This window comes from Crinia signifera, chromosome 7, assembly GCF_055691185.1.
Source record: "Crinia signifera chromosome 7, ASM5569118v1, whole genome shotgun sequence".
NCBI classification, from domain to species: domain Eukaryota; kingdom Metazoa; phylum Chordata; class Amphibia; order Anura; family Myobatrachidae; genus Crinia; species Crinia signifera.
Window position 1 is genome coordinate 17,487,932 of NC_139223.1, and position 19,029 is coordinate 17,506,960.

Sequence of the window (19,029 nt, forward strand, 5' to 3'; positions counted from 1 at the left end):
GGTGCACGCATATAAAAGTCACTTACATATGCGCGCACGCTGGGACGGAAATGGGTGGGCAGCTGACATCCGGTGATGTGCACACCCCCCACCCCTGCGTCACTGCCTCATTACCATGAGAACCCCTATGAAACACTGGGCATTCCCATATGGTAATGGGGCTGCCCCGCGCCCCCGCCATTCTCCACTCCCCGCTCGCCATGTAGGGTGCGTGCCACCGCCGGACCGAATGGATCTGAATAAAGGACCTTTGTGTGCATTCAAAACATGCACATCATTTCCAAGGGTATCCGGGCAAACATCGCCCACTTGTGGGGAAAATACAACATTGCATACAAATCAGAATTAACTCCCCAGTGCCTCATGCCTCAGTGAGGTTCCCAGCATAATACTGGTCAGCATTTGATTACGGATTCTGGAATTGAAGTGAACTTACAACAAAGGGTTAAGTATTTATTTTATTAGCAATAAGAAAGATCCAGCAACAGAACCTCATACTACGGATGTAGCAGCCATCACCAAATTACAGCAACCACTAACTGGAATTACTGCGACTCCAAGGGGTACATTCACTGACGCTTCTACAGATGAAAAGAGACGTTGCCCAGAGCAACCATCTAGGATGCAATAGAGATATTGCAGACAGATTGGTTTACCCCAGAGACGGAGTAGAAAAGCCCTTTAGGAGGCTAAAACAACTAAACCTAATGAATGTATGGACTATTAAAAACAAAACCCTCCTCTAAATAACAAAATACAATAGAAGGTCCCGCAATATTGGGAGGAACAGAACTTCAGAACTTATACAGCTCCGTTCTATATGAAGCAAACATCCCATGAAAATATGAAATCACTGCGGCAATCTAGTAGCATTTAGTGGTATTTACTCCTTGGTTTGTTTGCTATTAGTGTTATCAGACTACCATGGCAACCACAGTCATATTACTGCTTTACAGATTTGTTTGGAACCATTAACTAGAGACATTACTATCTCCTCCTAAGCGCCAAATACAGTATTATCAGTTATAGCAGACAGTTCCCACCACACGCGTTACCCAAATACATAGGCTTACCTACTATCCCTATAACCCGGAACGCTCATGAATTACACACGTTCTGGAGCCGATTAAAAAAACAGGTGAAATTTAGGTTTGAAGTCAGCCACAGAACCTCTGCAATTCCTGTGCTCCAGGTTAAAGGGATATTATGGTAAGCCTACACTTACAGGTACTTGTTACCTAGAGCGGCGCCCATCGCATGTACATCGCATGCCATTATAATGGCATGCGATGCGACCGATGCGATGCCCGCGATTTCACATAGAAATGAATGGTAAAAGGTAAATCGCGTCGGTCGCATCGCATGCGGCCAAAAAAATGCATGCGATGCGACCGACGCGATTTACATAGGGAATAATTTTAAATGGCCCAATTGACCCGATTTTACCTACGGAACAATGTTAAATGGCCCACAGACCCCAAATAGCCACCCTGAAGTGTGAAATGGCCCCCCCAATTGTTAACGCCACCCCACGATCAACGTCAACCCGAAGCGTGGCGATCGCAGCGGTAAGCGTCCTCCGACCTTTTCATACCCCCACTATCCACGTCGGTTTGGAGTTGAGAATAAAAAAGTGTGGCGAGCGCAGCGAGCCACCAAGCCTGAAGCGTGGCGAGCGCAGCGAGGGGACGCGGATACCTGTGAAGCCCGCGAGGTGACGCGGATACCTGTGAAGCCCGCGAGGGGACGCGGATACCTGTGAAGGTATCCGTGTCCGCTCGCCACACTTTCTATTCTCAACTCCACGCCGACGTGGATAGTGGGGGTATGAAAAGGTCGGAGGACACGTACCACTGCGCTCGCCACGCTTCGGGTTGACGTTGATCGTGGGGTGGCGTTAACAATTGGGGGGCCATTTCACACTTCAGGGTGGGTAATTGGGATCTGTGGGCCATTTCACATTGTTCCCTATGTGAAATCGGGTCAATTGGGCCATTTAACATTGTTCCCTATGCAAAATCGCAGTAATCGCGTCGGTCGCATCGCATGCGATTTTTTGGCCGCATGCGATCAACGCCATTTTTTTTCTTGCGATGCCTAGGATCAAAATCGTCGGCGCCGTTCTAGGTAACAAGTACCCATTTACATTTCGCCGTATCACGTAAAGAGGAAAAGAAGCACTTTTCTGACATGCTACGCCCTCCTGCAACCTTTACTAAATCCATTACCTGTTATTTCCCCCTAGCCAGATGTCAGGAGACAGTTATTATTTCCATTGCCTCTGTATATGACACCGCTATTGCTACAGGATTTATTGTCATGACTGAAAAGCAGAGAAAACAGCAGACCAGGGTGGGGAGGGATAAACAACAACTTAAGCTTCATTACTGTATTTAGCATTTTATCCGGACCCAGCCATCCTTCCATACCACAAAGGCGGCATGCAGGGGCTCAGTGAAGGTGACGGAGAAGGTGTACAGGTTTATAATGGGGTCACACAGCTGGTAGAAGGACAGACGCCCAGCCTCATAGTCCAGGTATATCCCTAATCTGCACACAGGAGACTGCGGATGTAATTTGGTTGTCACAGAATTATGTATCGCTAAGAGACGATTATCAACTCTGTTCAAGCACCAGGACTTGGTACTATTTCCCAACAGTGAACCCTCTCCTTTGCGGTCTATACTGGTATAGGCCACCCCTACCATCCAGTATGCAGAGTTACTGGTCTCCACTTCCCAGTAATGTCGTTCTTTGGAAAAAGTGATTTTACTTATGACCTGACAAAAAGACATGAACCTCTCCGGCTTTTCCTCACGGCCCTGCAGTGTTGGGGACCAGGAGGCAGATTTCAGGTCTCCGGAGACTATAACCTTATTCGCAGCTGTGTTTATATCCAGTATTAGATCAGTAGCCTCCGGCACATACAGTCCTCTTCTTGCAGCAGCAGATAACTCAGATAATGATGTGTGTAACGTTACAGCGACCACATCTTCGTCATATTCCTCCTCTTCATCCAGTTTAAGATCAACTTTTCCAGAACTCTCAAAGTCATCTACATCCGATTCTCCATCGTGTAAGAAAGTAAGTGGGTCAGCCACATTACACAGCACCTCAATGCGACCCATCATCGTAGACAACTTGTCCTTCTGTGTTTCCAGCTCCTGGATCAGGTCAGAGACTTTCAACAAGATCTCCTCTTCCTGGCTGGAGATCTCACTCAGGACTCGGGTCTCCAGGTCTTGCAGCTGCTTCCTGAGGTCCAAAAACAGGTCAGTAACTCTCTGAGTGTCAGCAGACACTTTCTCCTGCTCCTTTCTCCTGTGGTCCTGCAGACACTGGACTCTTTCCTCCACATCTCCAGTCCTGGAGGTCAGTTCTTCCAGACGTTCTCTCAATTTCTTCTTTTTCACCCCAACGGCCTCATCCAGTGACAGCACCTTATGTCCTGTGTGTGGTCCTGTTACAAAGCAGGAGAGGCAGATACAGGCACCATCCTCACAGCATTGGTACGCAAGAAGTTTCCTGTGCGTCTGACACTTTCTATTCTCCAGTGAGGACGTTGGCTCAATCAGAACATGATCCAGGGACTTGTTGTGTGCCCTCAGGTGGTCCTCACACAGGGAGGTCTCACACTGCAGACACAGCTTCACTGCCGGTACAGGAGCCTGTAGACAATACATGCAGGAGACCCCAGACACGTCCGAGCCCAGCGGAGTGAGGAGAAAATGCTTTGTTATGTTATTCAGCTTCCTGTTCTTCTCCAGCACCGGACGCTCCTGATACTCTGCTCTGCACTCCGGACAGGAATAGCCCCTGGCCCCCTCCTGTGTATCCAGCACCCGCACAATACAGTCCTGGCAGAAGATGTGGCCACATGTCAGGGACACGGGGTCGGTATAAAGGCTCAGGCAGATGGAGCAGCTCAGCTCCTCTCTCAGACACACAGACGCCATTCTGTAACAGAAGAGAGAAAGTGAAAGTAGTGTGACGAGTTAGGGGGAGGGAGGGGGAGCAGTGTGTGGTATGGGGGGGGGGGGGAGGAGGAGGAGAAGGGCAGGAAGGGGGGAGGAGTATTGTTCACTCTGACTTAACCCTTTACTGCAGTATTTCTGTCTGCATAGAATGTACTCTAGAAAACACATTAGGAACTGAAAACAGAGGCTGGTTAAAATGAATGAAGGGAACTTTCAGAGTAATGGGGGGGGGGGGGGATTCAGAAAGTGAGAGATTTGGTAAGATATCTGCAGTTTCTTTGGTACTTGTGTATTATCTGGGTGCCCGATTTTTTCATTGCATGCCACTAAAGGCATGCGATGCGATTTTTAATTGTATAGTCACCCATGGGTGATTTCATACCCCCACTATCCAACTACGCATGGAGTTGATTTTATATAGTGTGGCGAGCGCAGCGAGGGGACGCGGATTACTTTACATGTATTCTGCGTCCGCTCGCCACGCTTCGGGCTCGGTGGCTCGCTGCTCTCGCCACACTATATAAAATCAACTCCATGCGTAGTTGGATAGTGGGGGTATGAAATCACCCATGGGTGACTATACAATTTTAAAAATTTACAATACGGGTCTTTACAATGAAAAATTGCATTGCATGAATTGTATGCCACTATATTGCATGCGATGCGATGAAAAAAAATCGGGCGCCCAGATATTAAACAAGTACCGTTTCTTTAAAGCGGCAATCATTGACATGGCAAAACAAGTTTGAACAAGTGTAAAATGATTTCTGCTTTAAAAAGAACTTAAAATTTCTTCCCAAATCTCTCATCCTATTACATTTCCCCCATAGATACGCAACAAAGACCTGCTATACAAAAATACCCCACATACTGTTCTAAGCATGGAATGCTACAGTAACCACCTCAAAAATTATTTCTTTACCCTCTGGTAAAATCAGGGTTGCCTATGTAATACCCTGGTACTGCAAGAGTTAATAACTATTTAGCTTTATCATGCACAGCTAGGGCTATTTGAAGTTTGGAGATCAGGCAGTGATCATGTGCAAGCCTCCTGCAGAGGGGAAACAGATGCAATGCTGCATTCTCATTGCCGCCCCTGCAAAAACCCGGGTTTTTTTGTCGGGGCACAGAGCATCTCAGCTCTACAGACCCCATTCATACAGCACCTTAGACCCGGGAAATTCCTGTGTCTGCCCCGTTCACACTGCTTCCCCTAGTATTCCTGCCATCAAGTGTGTGGCATCTAAGAGCAGCTTTGATTGGATGTTTAAAAAGTATCTTTGATTGGCTGTTAAAGAGCTGCTTTGAGCAATGCAATGAACTTGCTTTTTTGCATTTTGTGAGAAAAACCCGGGTCTAGCCTGTTCACACTGCCACACACCCGGGTATTACCCAGGAAAACCCCCTGCAAAAAACGTGTATAATTCCCGGGGCATAACACCCGGGAATTTCACAAAGACACTTTCACACAGAGACGCGACACTGGAAATTACCGCTCGCCCTGGCAAATACCCGGGTTGTTGCGACCGTGAGAACAGGGTATAAGTGAGAAAGCAGTAGGGATGGCCATCGGTGCCTTTGCCATCGATGGCAAAAGTGCAACTGGCCATAGATAGTGTAAAACTATTCAATGGGTGACCATCGATAGTTTTATATATTGATGGTACTCTATTATGTTTGAGTGATTGGCCTGTGGGCCAAACAAAACACTTGGTCAGGGCTATGCTCCGTGTCCCGGCGCAAAACATCGGTTTTGCTGTGTTATCGATTGGGGGAGAACCAGATGGGTCTCCCCCATCGAGGGCAAAAGTATTTGACATCGGCCATAAACCATCGATGATTTCAAATCGCAGATGGCCATCCCTAGAAATCAGCATAAGTCTGGAGTGTTAGTAAGGAGAAGGTGCATGAATGTCTGCTGGGACCATGGAAAGGCCAGCTGTCGTTTCCATGGTCCCCAGCTTTGGAAATAACAGCCACAAGTTGCATCCCTATTATGGAGAGAGCAGCAGTACATGTGGGTTGCTGGGAATAGAGCCCATTTCTGCAGAGTAACATGAGGAAAATGCAGCCTCAGTATGAGCCCCTCACAGCACATGTGGGGAGCAGTGCCAGATTAAGGTCCACAGGGGCCTGGAGCTGAAATTCACAAATGGCCTATCCACCATACTGTCTAAAGGAACGCTTTATTCTTGGTCCTTTTCTTCTTCTCTATCTCTTTGGCAGGTATTCAATGCTTTCTATGGGGAGCTGCAGCGAATCCTGTGTAGGATTCGCTGCACTTTCTCCCCAATTCTCCCTGTAGGGAGATTCGCCGGGCAGCCGTCCGTTCTCCTTATTCAACGCCTCAGGGGCTCTCTGCCCCTGGCGGCGAATTTTAACCCCCCGGCGAATGCCGCCGGGGAGCTGGGGGATGGCTGCAGGCAGGGAGATGGAAGCCTCCCTGCCTGCGCCGGACACTGTGGGGGTGTTGGTGGGCTGTGGGGAACACAGGGAGAGCCCCCCACAGCTGGCAGGGGGCTGTGCTAGGGAGCCGCTACACACTGGTCCCGATCGTGCATGTGTAATGATCGAGACGAGTGTGCAGTGAATACATGAATATTAATGAGCGGCTCCCGGCTCGGCCCCCTGCTGGTGAATGTGTAAAAAAAATTATATATATATATATATATATATATATATATATATATATATATATATATATATATATATATATATATATATGATAGAAGGGAGTTCAGAGTGCGCCTCAAATTACAATCACAAATAATACTTCAATGAGTTACAATAAAATGTTTTTAAAAAAACAACTTTTATTCAAAAGTGTCTTCTGCAAGATGTCGGTAGCCCAACGCGTTTCGTCAAAAACTTGACTTCCTCAGGGGCATTATAGCAGATTTGTACAGACAGATTTCACACTGTGAATCATAATAAAATCAGTGTGATTTTACACATACATAAAATTAATACAATACAAAAATGTTTATATATATATAAAACGAGAAGAGCATGATGAAGGGAATGAGAAAAAATCAAGGACGAGGAGGATGAAGGAGAGGTCATTAAATAAGAATAATTTTTCTTAGGAGAGGTCTAATCAATATGACCACCAATACATAAACTGTAGTGCATAGAAAAAGGACCTTATTCAGGAAAAAAAGGTGATTAAAACCAGTAGTGTTGCCATTCAATAATTAATGGAGGAAAAAGAAAGAATAAGAACCCAGTGAGGAGTAATTAATTTGGATTATTAATCATACCGAAAGCAAATTTCGTGGATAGGATTCTTGCAATTAAGGGACCAGATTTCCCAAATGAAGAATCAACTCGCAATCCTAAGCAGAAAAATGATAGCCTTGCTGTAAAGGTGCATTGTAAACCTCAATTTTGACCGAGACAGGTGTTGGTAATTACATACCCCTGATGATCAGGTATAGCAATAAATACTGGCTGTTCAGTGTATTCCAAGTCAGGTGAGTTGGTTTTAGGGGGAATTGATTACCCCAAGTTTCCACAAAACAGGGTAACAGGAAAATCAGGCTATAAAATGAAAAACATATTGTCCCCTTTCAATACATGCATAGAAGATTTTCAAATATGTGACAGCATTCGAATTCATAATGATAGCAGGCACTTACCAAGCAGGAGCTAAACCGGATGTGGATACCAGGATTCCAAAGTGCTGAATGAAATCCTGAACTCCTCTCAGGTTATTTATGGGGCTAGCATGATTACATCACTTCCTGTGTGTGCAATTATCCTAAGTCTCAAAAAATGCTATAAAGCCACCCTTTGAGATGTGGAACTTAATTGGAGACATGAACCTCCTACTTATATTTATATCAGGAGTGTGAAACCCGTGAAAAAAAAAAAAAAAAAAACATAAATAAATAATAAATAAAAAAATAAATAAAATGGAAAAAAAAAAAAAATTATAATAAATAAATAAATAATAATTAAAAAAAAAAAAAAAAAAAAGCTATGGCTCAGTGTGACGCGCATAGCCTTCCATAACTTGAAAAAATAATAATCAAAATAGTACTGACCACTGCTAAGGCCGCTATTAAATACAATATTAGTGTCCGTGTGAATAAATATATATGTGCTTCCCACTTATAATGACCTATACATATGTGGGTATATACAATCGATGGTAGCTTAAATTTAAATTAGTGTTCCCTAAGGGGTTCCTTAATGAACCTATATGTAATAACCCGTGAAGGGGAATGTGTAGTGTAAAAAAATATTTTTAGAGAAAAAAATTGGAGTATAAAGAATTATTATATGTATAAGATATCATATAGATATCAAAAAATTATAAATATATAAGATATCATCTAGAGATCGATTACTGTCACATTTACATCAAAAAGAGTCAAGATCGTCAAAGACAGTTATTTTTGAACAAGTATTGGGTATCATCTAGAGAATAATTAATCATAATTACATCAAAAAACTAGAAAAAAATCGTCCAAGACAATTTAAATATTGTGAACGAAATAACGTATAAATTTTGTACCCAAAAGAGTGTATACATGACATAATGGGTTAACATATTAATATGACTGTGCCTATAGAGACCCCAGTGTTGCAGTTGCAATTAATTAAGAAAATAGAGATAAGAATTAACATATAAAGAATAAGAGTAGGGGGGTGTATCATACCCTAATAATATGCATGAAGATACTGTCTGCATCTAATGGGGTTTATAAAAAGGCCACAATGTCCACACCTTCATTGAGACCTTTGGGGGCTAAGGAATTCAAGGTATATATCCAATAGCTCTCTTTTTTAATCAGCTCGTGGTCTCTATTGCCTCCCCTGGGGTTCAGAGGTACCCTTTCAAGAATGGTGAATTTGAAGTTGTCTCTGGTCACGGTTGCATTGTGTTTGTCCAAATAATGGCGGGGTAGACTATGGACCTTCATCTTATTCCTGATATTCCTTACATGTTCCTGAATGCGTATCTTCGCTTGCCTGATGGTCTTTCCTATATAATTTAAATTGCAGCTACATGTAATCATATAGACCACATGATCTGAATTACAAGTGACAGCTTCTTTGATGTTGTATGTTTTGCCATTGTTCTGGGTATGATGAAATTGGACTTTATCCAGATATTGGCAGCAGATACACTTATTACAGGGGGTGGTGCCTGGTTTTTTGCTTAGAAAATGCGAAATTGGGGGATTTGGATCGGGGGTCGGTTTTAGTTTACTGGGTGCCAGAATGGATTTAAGATTTTTGGCTTTGCGATATACCACATGAGGTCTTGGGGGAAGATGTTGCCCCAGTACTGGGTCCCGGAGTAGAGTGCCCCAATGTTTCTCTAGAATGTTCTTGATGATCCGGTTCTCGCAATTGAATTGGGTGACGAAAGGTCTACACTTTAGATCTTTTTTGGCTCTGTCGTTTTTTATGAGTAAACCATTCCTTTCTTTCAGTGAGGCTTTTTTCCTTGCTTCTTCTATAAATTCAGTTTTGTACCCCCTTTCTAGGAACCGATCTACAAGGAGCTGTGATTGGGACCAATATTCACTTTCCTCACTGCAATTCCGTTTGATCCTCAAGAATTGTGCGTACGGAACGCTATTCTTCCAGGCTGGGTAGTGGCAACTTGTAGAAGGTATAAAACTATTAGCATCGACAGTTTTAAAGTGTGTTCGAGTAATAATTTCCTCATCTGGTTTCCCCTCCAGTTCAAGATCGAGGAAATCCATTTTTGTTGAATGGATTTTATATGTAAATTTTAGATTGAGGTCATTATCATGGATGTATGTGATAAACTCAAGGATGCTGGATTCATCTCCGTGCCAAATGAATAGCAGGTCATCTATATATCTTTTATACATAATGATGTTATTTTCGAACCTAGAACCATAGATGTAACGTTCTTCCCAAGCCTTCATGTGTAGATTCGCATACGCTGGGGCAAATTTTGTCCCCATGGCTGTCCCCTGTTGTTGAAGGAAATATTCGCCATTGAACTCGAAAAAATTATGTTTCAGTATATATTCTATACTGTTGAGGAGGAATGCAATTTCAGAGTTGGAATTCTTGGGGTCATCGTGTAGAATTTTGTCTATTGACTGTAGTCCTTTGTCATGTGGTATTGAGGAATATAACCCTTGTACATCAATGGTTAACCAACAGTGATCTCTTGACCAAATTTTTCCTTTTAGAAGACATAGGACTGAAGAACTATCATTTAGGTGAGACTCATTAAGTAGAACATATGGCTGCAGTTTCAAGTCCAAGTAGTGCGATAAGTTCGAGGTTAAAGAGTTGACACCTGCTATTATTGGGCGTCCAGGTGGATGTCTTGGGTCTTTATGAACTTTTGGAATGTGGTAAAATACCGGGAGAATTGGGTGTTTCACGTTCATGTACTCGAACTCCTCCTGACATATGACACCTTTTTGGAGGCCAGAGGATAGAAGATTGACCAAATCCTTTTGGAATTCAATCGTTGGGTTGGATGGTAATTTCATATATGTGGTGTCGTCATTAAGAATTTTTTCAGCTTCAGAGAGATAACTGGCTTTGTCTTGCAGTACCACTGCTCCGCCTTTGTCGGCTGATTTTATGATCATGTTGTTGTCTTTCCCCAATGATTTAACCGCCTTACTTTCTTGGACATTCAGGTTCTTCGGGAAATGTTTTTTAAGCTGGATGGATCTGAAGTCATCTCTAACTGCTTCGAAAAATATATCGAGGTGGCTGCCTCTTGATTCCACTGGATAAAAGTGTGATGTGGGGGCTACTAGTGGTTTATCTTCTGATGTATTGATGGGTTTGGAAGGATTTTTTAAAAAGTGCCTCTGGACAGTGAGATTTCTGATGTACTTATTCAGGTCGATGAAGAGGTCAAAATGATTAAGGTGACTGTCTGGTGCGAACTTGAGGCCTTTGTTTAATACCGCATTCTCTGTTGGAGATAATTCTTTCGTTGAGAGATTGATGACTCCTGTCCCTGTGACAGTGGGATTGGTAGATTTTTTTTCTTTTTGGGGGAGTTTTTTTCCTCCTCTGGATCCTCGATATCTCCGTTCAGTCTGCGTTTTAGACCATGTGGGGAATCGAGTCTCACATGAAGTTCCTCTCTTACTGTGCGATGGGGGGGATCTGTATCCCGTCCTTCCTCTAAAAAATGTTGGTGCTGATTTCTGCGTGGGGAGGGGGATCTAAAACCATCTCTACGATTAGGATGAAGGCGATCATTGTGAGGGGGTATTCTCCCTCTCTGGAATCTATTGTAATTACGATCATTTCTATTGTCTTCATGACGCACAATTCTTGAGGATCAAACGGAATTGCAGTGAGGAAAGTGAATATTGGTCCCAATCACAGCTCCTTGTAGATCGGTTCCTAGAAAGGGGGTACAAAACTGAATTTATAGAAGAAGCAAGGAAAAAAGCCTCACTGAAAGAAAGGAATGGTTTACTCATAAAAAACGACAGAGCCAAAAAAGATCTAAAGTGTAGACCTTTCGTCACCCAATTCAATTGCGAGAACCGGATCATCAAGAACATTCTAGAGAAACATTGGGGCACTCTACTCCGGGACCCAGTACTGGGGCAACATCTTCCCCCAAGACCTCATGTGGTATATCGCAAAGCCAAAAATCTTAAATCCATTCTGGCACCCAGTAAACTAAAACCGACCCCCGATCCAAATCCCCCAATTTCGCATTTTCTAAGCAAAAAACCAGGCACCACCCCCTGTAATAAGTGTATCTGCTGCCAATATCTGGATAAAGTCCAATTTCATCATACCCAGAACAATGGCAAAACATACAACATCAAAGAAGCTGTCACTTGTAATTCAGATCATGTGGTCTATATGATTACATGTAGCTGCAATTTAAATTATATAGGAAAGACCATCAGGCAAGCGAAGATACGCATTCAGGAACATGTAAGGAATATCAGGAATAAGATGAAGGTCCATAGTCTACCCCGCCATTATTTGGACAAACACAATGCAACCGTGACCAGAGACAACTTCAAATTCACCATTCTTGAAAGGGTACCTCTGAACCCCAGGGGAGGCAATAGAGACCACGAGCTGATTAAAAAAGAGAGCTATTGGATATATACCTTAAATTCCTTAGCCCCCAAAGGTCTCAATGAAGGTGTGGACATTGTGGCCTTTTTATAAACCCCATTAGATGCAGACAGTATCTTCATGCATATTATTAGGGTATGATACACCCCCCTACTCTTATTCTTTATATGTTAATTCTTATCTCTATTTTCTTAATTAATTGCAACTGCAACACTGGGGTCTCTATAGGCACAGTCATATTAATATGTTAACCCATTATGTCATGTATACACTCTTTGGGGTACAAAATTTATACGTTATTTCGTTCACAATATTTAAATTGTCTTGGACGATTTTTTTCTAGTTTTTTGATGTAATTATGATTAATTATTCTCTAGATTATTCTCTAGATTCCCAATACTTGTTCAAAAATAACTGTCTTTGACGATCTTGACTCTTTTTGATGTAAATGTGACAGTAATCGATCTCTAGATGATATCTTATATATTTATAATTTTTTGATATCTATATGATATCTTATACATATAATAATTCTTTATACTCCAATTTTTTTCTCTAAAAATATTTTTTTACACTACACATTCCCCTTCACGGGTTATTACATATAGGTTCATTAAGGAACCCCTTAGGGAACACTAATTTAAATTTAAGCTACCATCGATTGTATATACCCACATATGTATAGGTCATTATAAGTGGGAAGCACATATATATTTATTCACACGGACACTAATATTGTATTTAATAGCGGCCTTAGCAGTGGTCAGTACTATTTTGATTATTATTTTTTCAAGTTATGGAAGGCTATGCGCGTCACACTGAGCCATAGCTTTTTTTTTTTTTTTTTTTTTTTTTATTATTATTTATTTATTTATTTATTATAATTTTTTTTTTCCATTTTTTTTTTTTTTTATTTATTATTTATTTATGTATTTTTTTTTTTTATTTATTTTTTTTTTTTTTTTTCACGGGTTTCACACTCCTGATATAAATATAAGTAGGAGGTTCATGTCTCCAATTAAGTTCCACATCTCAAAGGGTGGCTTTATAGCATTTTTTGAGACTTAGGATAATTGCACACACAGGAAGTGATGTAATCATGCTAGCCCCATAAATAACCTGAGAGGAGTTCAGGATTTCATTCAGCACTTTGGAATCCTGGTATCCACATCCGGTTTAGCTCCTGCTTGGTAAGTGCCTGCTATCATTATGAATTCGAATGCTGTCACATATTTGAAAATCTTCTATGCATGTATTGAAAGGGGACAATATGTTTTTCATTTTATAGCCTGATTTTCCTGTTACCCTGTTTTGTGGAAACTTGGGGTAATCAATTCCCCCTAAAACCAACTCACCTGACTTGGAATACACTGAACAGCCAGTATTTATTGCTATACCTGATCATCAGGGGTATGTAATTACCAACACCTGTCTCGGTCAAAATTGAGGTTTACAATGCACCTTTACAGCAAGGCTATCATTTTTCTGCTTAGGATTGCGAGTTGATTCTTCATTTGGGAAATCTGGTCCCTTAATTGCAAGAATCCTATCCACGAAATTTGCTTTCGGTATGATTAATAATCCAAATTAATTACTCCTCACTGGGTTCTTATTCTTTCTTTTTCCTCCATTAATTATTGAATGGCAACACTACTGGTTTTAATCACCTTTTTTTCCTGAATAAGGTCCTTTTTCTATGCACTACAGTTTATGTATTGGTGGTCATATTGATTAGACCTCTCCTAAGAAAAATTATTCTTATTTAATGACCTCTCCTTCATCCTCCTCGTCCTTGATTTTTTTCTCCTTCCCTTCATCATGCTCTTCTCGTTTTATATATATATATATAAACATTTTTGTATTGTATTAATTTTATGTATGTGTAAAATCACACTGATTTTATTATGATTCACAGTGTGAAATCTGTCTGTACAAATCTGCTATAATGCCCCTGAGGAAGTCAAGTTTTTGACGAAACGCGTTGGGCTACCGACATCTTGCAGAAGACACTTTTGAATAAAAGTTGTTTTTTTAAAAACATTTTATTGTAACTCATTGAAGTATTATTTGTGATTGTAATTTGAGGCGCACTCTGAACTCCCTTCTATCTCATTTCTATTACTTTGGTTCCTGTCTAACAGAGGATCCCTCAGAGTTGCTGCCACTAGCAAACGTTAGCGCGGTCTGGGTACCTTTTTCTTTAATATATATATATATATATATATATATATATATATATATATATATATATATATATATATATATATATATATATATATATATATATATATAGTTTAAAAAAAAAAAAATGACAAATATTCATGTGCTGCAAGCACATGAATAAAAATAGCATGCCCCTTCACAGAAAAAAAATTCGAATTTTTTGACCCCAAAATAAAAAACACTTTATTTTCAAAGATCACATTCCAGTTCTCCAGAAAAAGATGAGGAATGTAAATAGGAGAATCCGGGGAAAATCACTGGAGAAAGCAGTTCTCAACTTCAGCATTGAATATACTCTCGGCGAATTCAACTAAAAACCCCATTGAAAACCACTGGAGAATCGCGGAGAATCACAAACAGAGAATCGCCAGACATTCGCTCTTCATTTGCAGAGAATTGTGTCCATTGAATAGGGCGAATTGTTTTTCCTGTGAGAAAATTCACTGTAAACCCGGGGAATTGACTGATTCCCCAGAAAATATGGAGAAACAGAGGCATTGAATACTGGCCTATATGTCCTCTCTGGGGGGTTTATTCTAGTTCATTCTTTCTGACAAAATCCTTCTTAGATGGACAAAACCATGTGCACTGCAGGGGGGCAGATTTAACATGTGCAGAGAAAATTAGATTTGGGTGAGTTTTTTTGTTTCTGTGCAGGGAAAATACTGACTGCATGATTTTACACTGCAATATAGATCTCACTTTGAAGAAAAACCCCACCCAAATCTAATTCTCTCTGCACAAGTTACATCTGCCCCACCCGCAGTGCACATGGTTTTGTCCATCTAAGAAGGATTTTGTCAGAAAGAATGAACTAGAATAACCCCCTGGGTGAGCTTATTTGCTCACTTAACTTCCACTATCACCTCTATGCTGATAATACTAAAATCTACCACTCCTTTCCTGATCGCTCTCCTTCCATCCTCACTCATATCTCCTACTGTCTCTCTGCTGTCTACTCCTGGATGACCCAGCGCTTTTTTAGACTTAAAATATCAAGGACTAAGCTGACCTCTTCCCACCCTCCAGCATAAAACCTGACCACCTCTCATCCTAACCTACTGTTTATGCTCACTGCTACCCCTTCTGTGTCACCCCTGTCTGTCTAACCCTCCCCTTTAGAATGTAAGCTCTCATGGGCAGGGCCCTCTCTCCTCTTGTGCCTTTCTTAGAATATATAAGCCTCTGCCACCCTGATGATTGCTTCAGTGTCCTGTCCCCTGATGCAACTATCCATATTTACCATGTACTTGTCCTAAACTGTCTTGTGCTGTAATTTGATATGTGTTTTTGCTCCTAATTATGCTTTGTAAAGCGCTGCGGAATCTGTGTGCGCTATATAACAAACTGTTAATAAATAAATAAAATAAATAACACTGCACGCCAAAGACACGTGGCGCAAAAAAGGGGTGTTATCACAAAGTGGCGTAATCACCCAATAATTCAAGTGACACCAAACTAGCACAAGCTGATTGTCAACAGATAAATTGTTAATACATACATTACACCGCATGTAATGCCCCGATTTCATATTACGCCACAGAGTGCTTACACAGTACTGCCCCATATTCACAATATGCTACACAGAAGTGCCCCTTATACCCAATGCCCACTGTAGCAGTGCCACTTATACACATAGTAAATGCCAGCAGTAGCAGTGTCCCTTATATGCATAATAATGCACACCAAATACCCCCCCCCCCCCCCACACACACACACATACACACACACACACATTTCCTTTAAGCGAACAACATTGGTCCTGTCTCCTCTCAGTGAGCTGCCGATTCCTCTCCTTGTGGCACCATACCTGCCGCAGCCCAGCGCCATCAGAGGAGAACCACCCCATCTATTAATATGGGGGACCCAGCTCACAGAGAGCAGACAGCGCTGCCTGTACACATGGTCCTATGGTTGGGCAAGGTGAGCTGGCTAAGGTGGAACCAAATACCACAGACGCTTCACAGTTTTGCTCTGTGCTGGCTTATAACCCCCTGCCTACCACTACATATACAGTACACACTAAAAACAGACACACACACACACACACACACACACACACACACACACACACACACACACACACACACACACCCACCACCACCACCACCACATATAGCAGTACACACTAAAAACAGACAGAAACACACACACCACCACATATACAGTACACACTAAAAACAGACACACACACACACAGAGACACCACCACATATACAGTACACACTAAAAACAAACACACACACACACACACACAGCGACACCACATATACAGTACACACTAAAAACAGACACACACACACACCACCACCACCTATAGCAGTACACACTAAAAACAGACACACACACACACACACACACACACACACCACCACATATACAGTACACACTAAAAACAGACACACACACACACACCACCACCTATAGCAGTACACACTAAAAACAGACACACACACACACACACACACACCACCACATATAGCAGTACACACTTGAAACCATAAAAACACACACACACACACACAAATCCTCTGCTGACACATATGCATACACAACCACACACAAATATATACACACACACACACAGTACACTCTACAGACATACACACAGTACAAACCATACACACACTTGTCAGGTGCTATTCATCACCTACAAGTAGCCATTATTAAAACTACTTACACAGTCCCAGGCCACATGCAGCAGCTCCTCGTGTTGTCTGGGGGTGGAGCTTGTAACTGAGTGGCAGGCTCAGGACCCCGGAGAAGCAGAAAGCTGATGGGAGGGTGGCCACCACATTGCCTGCTTGGCTCTTCAACTGATCTCAGGTGAGATTTGAAGTGCTGGAGCCTGAGGCATGGAAGAGAGGACAGGCGCTGGCAATCTCTGGCAGGAAAATGTTTTTTTTTTTCCTGTCAAAGCTGTCAGTCTCATGTGGGCCTATTATTACATACCCTCCAACTGTACCGTTTTAGCCGGTACAGTACCGCTTTTTAACGGACTGTACCGGCTAAAAATCAAATGTACCGATTTTCTTTGTCGGTAGCCGCTCCTCTGAGCCCGTAGGCGATGGCTGCAGGCTGTGATGGATCGTGGATGGCTGGACGCATATACGCAGACCCAGTAAGGATAATTGTGTCCCAGTGTGGCTTGTGCGGCATCACGGCAGCCAGCGCTGAAGCTCCGTCTGACGTCACCACTCAGCACGCTTCCTGGGTACCTGACTGTCCCGCATGCTGCCTGCGCACCCGTCCAGCATTCTTCCTGCGCACCCACCACCAGTGATCTGACTGGCGTCACGGCCGCTGGACTTGGATGGGGGTGCAGTACATTTTTAAAATGAATGTTCATCCTCAGGTGGGGGCGTGGCCACGGATATATGAGGTGTTGCCACACACCCTCTGCACATGGCCCTACATATGTGACCACGCCCCCTGTACCGATTTCCATCGCTAAAATGTTGGAGGGCATGTTATTAATGGGGGGCCTGGAGCTGCAGCTCTATCCACCTCATTGTTAATCCAGCCCTGGTGGGGAGTGCTGCCAGTAGGGATGGCCATCGATGGCAATTCTGCAACTGGCCATCGATAGTGGTAAACTATGCAATGGCTGACCATCAATAATTTTACATATCGATAGTCATCCATTGTGTTTGATTGATTGGCCTGTGGGCCAATCAAAACACGGGGGCGGGGCTATGCTGCATGTCCCATCGATGGAGGGAAACCATCTGGTTCTCCCCATCGATGGCAAAAGTATTCGACATCGGCCATGAACCATCGATGATTTTGAATCATCGATGGTCGATGGCCATCCCTAGCTGCCAGTCCCAGCAAGGCACATGACAGAGAGAGAGAGACCGCAGTGTGGCAGCAGCAGTACTCAGAGTGCAGGGAGAGGGGAGAGGGTGATGATGCCCACCTGTAGGGGTGCCCTAGAAGAGTGCCAGGTGAGAGTCTCAGGAGAGGATGTATCTGGTTGAGTGTTCAAAGCCACGCGGCATGCTGAGTAGCCCCCCATTACCTAGAGTCCTTGTTATATATGAGAGACAGTAACCTGTGATGTGTAGCACTACTGGTCCCAGGATGCCCTAGTATGTACTGTTCGCCATATTTATGTCACTGCAATTAAGTGATGTGCTGGAGGAGGTGGCTTGATGTACTGTAACCAATACAAATAATGTGCTGGAGGAGCTGGCGTGATAAGTGACCCGATGTAACCGTCATGCTGTGTGCTGGAGGAGGTGGCGTGATGTAACCGTTATGCTGTGTGCTGGAGGAGATGCCCTGATGTCCTGTAACTGATGTGATTAATGTGCTGGAGGAGATGGCGTGATAAGTGACCTAATGTAACCGTTATGCTGTGTGCTGGAGGAGGTGACCTGATGGAACCGTTATGCTGTGCGCTGGAGGAGGTGACCTGATGGAACCGTTATGCTGTGTGCTGGAGGAGGTGACCTGATGTAACCGTTATGCTGTGTGCTGGAGGAGGTGACCTGATGGAACCGTTATGCTGTGTGCTGGAGGAGGTGACCTGATGGAACCGTTATGCTGTGTGCTGGAGGAGGTGACCTGATGTAACCGTTATGCTGTGCGCTGGAGGAGGTGACCTGATGTAACTGTTATGCTGTGCGCTAGAGGAGGTGACCTGATGTAACAGTTATGCTGTGTGCTGGAGGAGGTGACCTGATGGAACTGTTATGCTGTGTGCTGGAGGAGAGTGTTCAGAAGTTATCCCTGCTATATGTTAAATAAACGGTTTATG

At 42.9% G+C, this 19,029-nt stretch overlaps 2 protein-coding genes and 2 long non-coding RNA genes across 4 annotated transcripts in view; 1 reads left to right on the top strand and 3 right to left on the bottom strand.

The window, feature by feature from the left end:
* Positions 1-440: 440 nt before the first annotated feature.
* Positions 441-19,029, bottom strand: part of LOC146019874 (E3 ubiquitin/ISG15 ligase TRIM25-like) — a 61,094-nt gene continuing 42,505 nt past the window's right edge. The window contains exon 4 of the transcript XR_014450676.1: positions 441-1,073. The gene's annotated coding sequence lies outside the window, so the exon portion shown is untranslated. The remainder of the gene's footprint in view (positions 1,074-19,029) is intronic.
* On the bottom strand, positions 1,961-17,063 carry LOC146019872 (E3 ubiquitin/ISG15 ligase TRIM25-like). The gene is made up of 2 exons (XM_083152496.1): positions 16,948-17,063; positions 1,961-3,957 (listed from the first exon to the last, which is right to left on the bottom strand). Exons 1-2 carry the CDS (start codon positions 16,962-16,964, stop codon positions 2,394-2,396), a joined length of 1,581 nt encoding a protein of 526 aa, XP_083008622.1. The 5' UTR covers positions 16,965-17,063; the 3' UTR covers positions 1,961-2,393.
* Positions 6,727-7,713, bottom strand: LOC146021388 (uncharacterized). Its single transcript, XR_014450889.1, has 3 exons — positions 7,616-7,713; positions 7,238-7,517; positions 6,727-6,895 (listed from the first exon to the last, which is right to left on the bottom strand). It is a non-coding gene; the product is annotated as an uncharacterized LOC146021388 (long non-coding RNA).
* Positions 13,137-14,268, top strand: LOC146021389 (uncharacterized). The gene is made up of 3 exons (XR_014450890.1): positions 13,137-13,234; positions 13,333-13,612; positions 13,960-14,268. It is a non-coding gene; the product is annotated as an uncharacterized LOC146021389 (long non-coding RNA).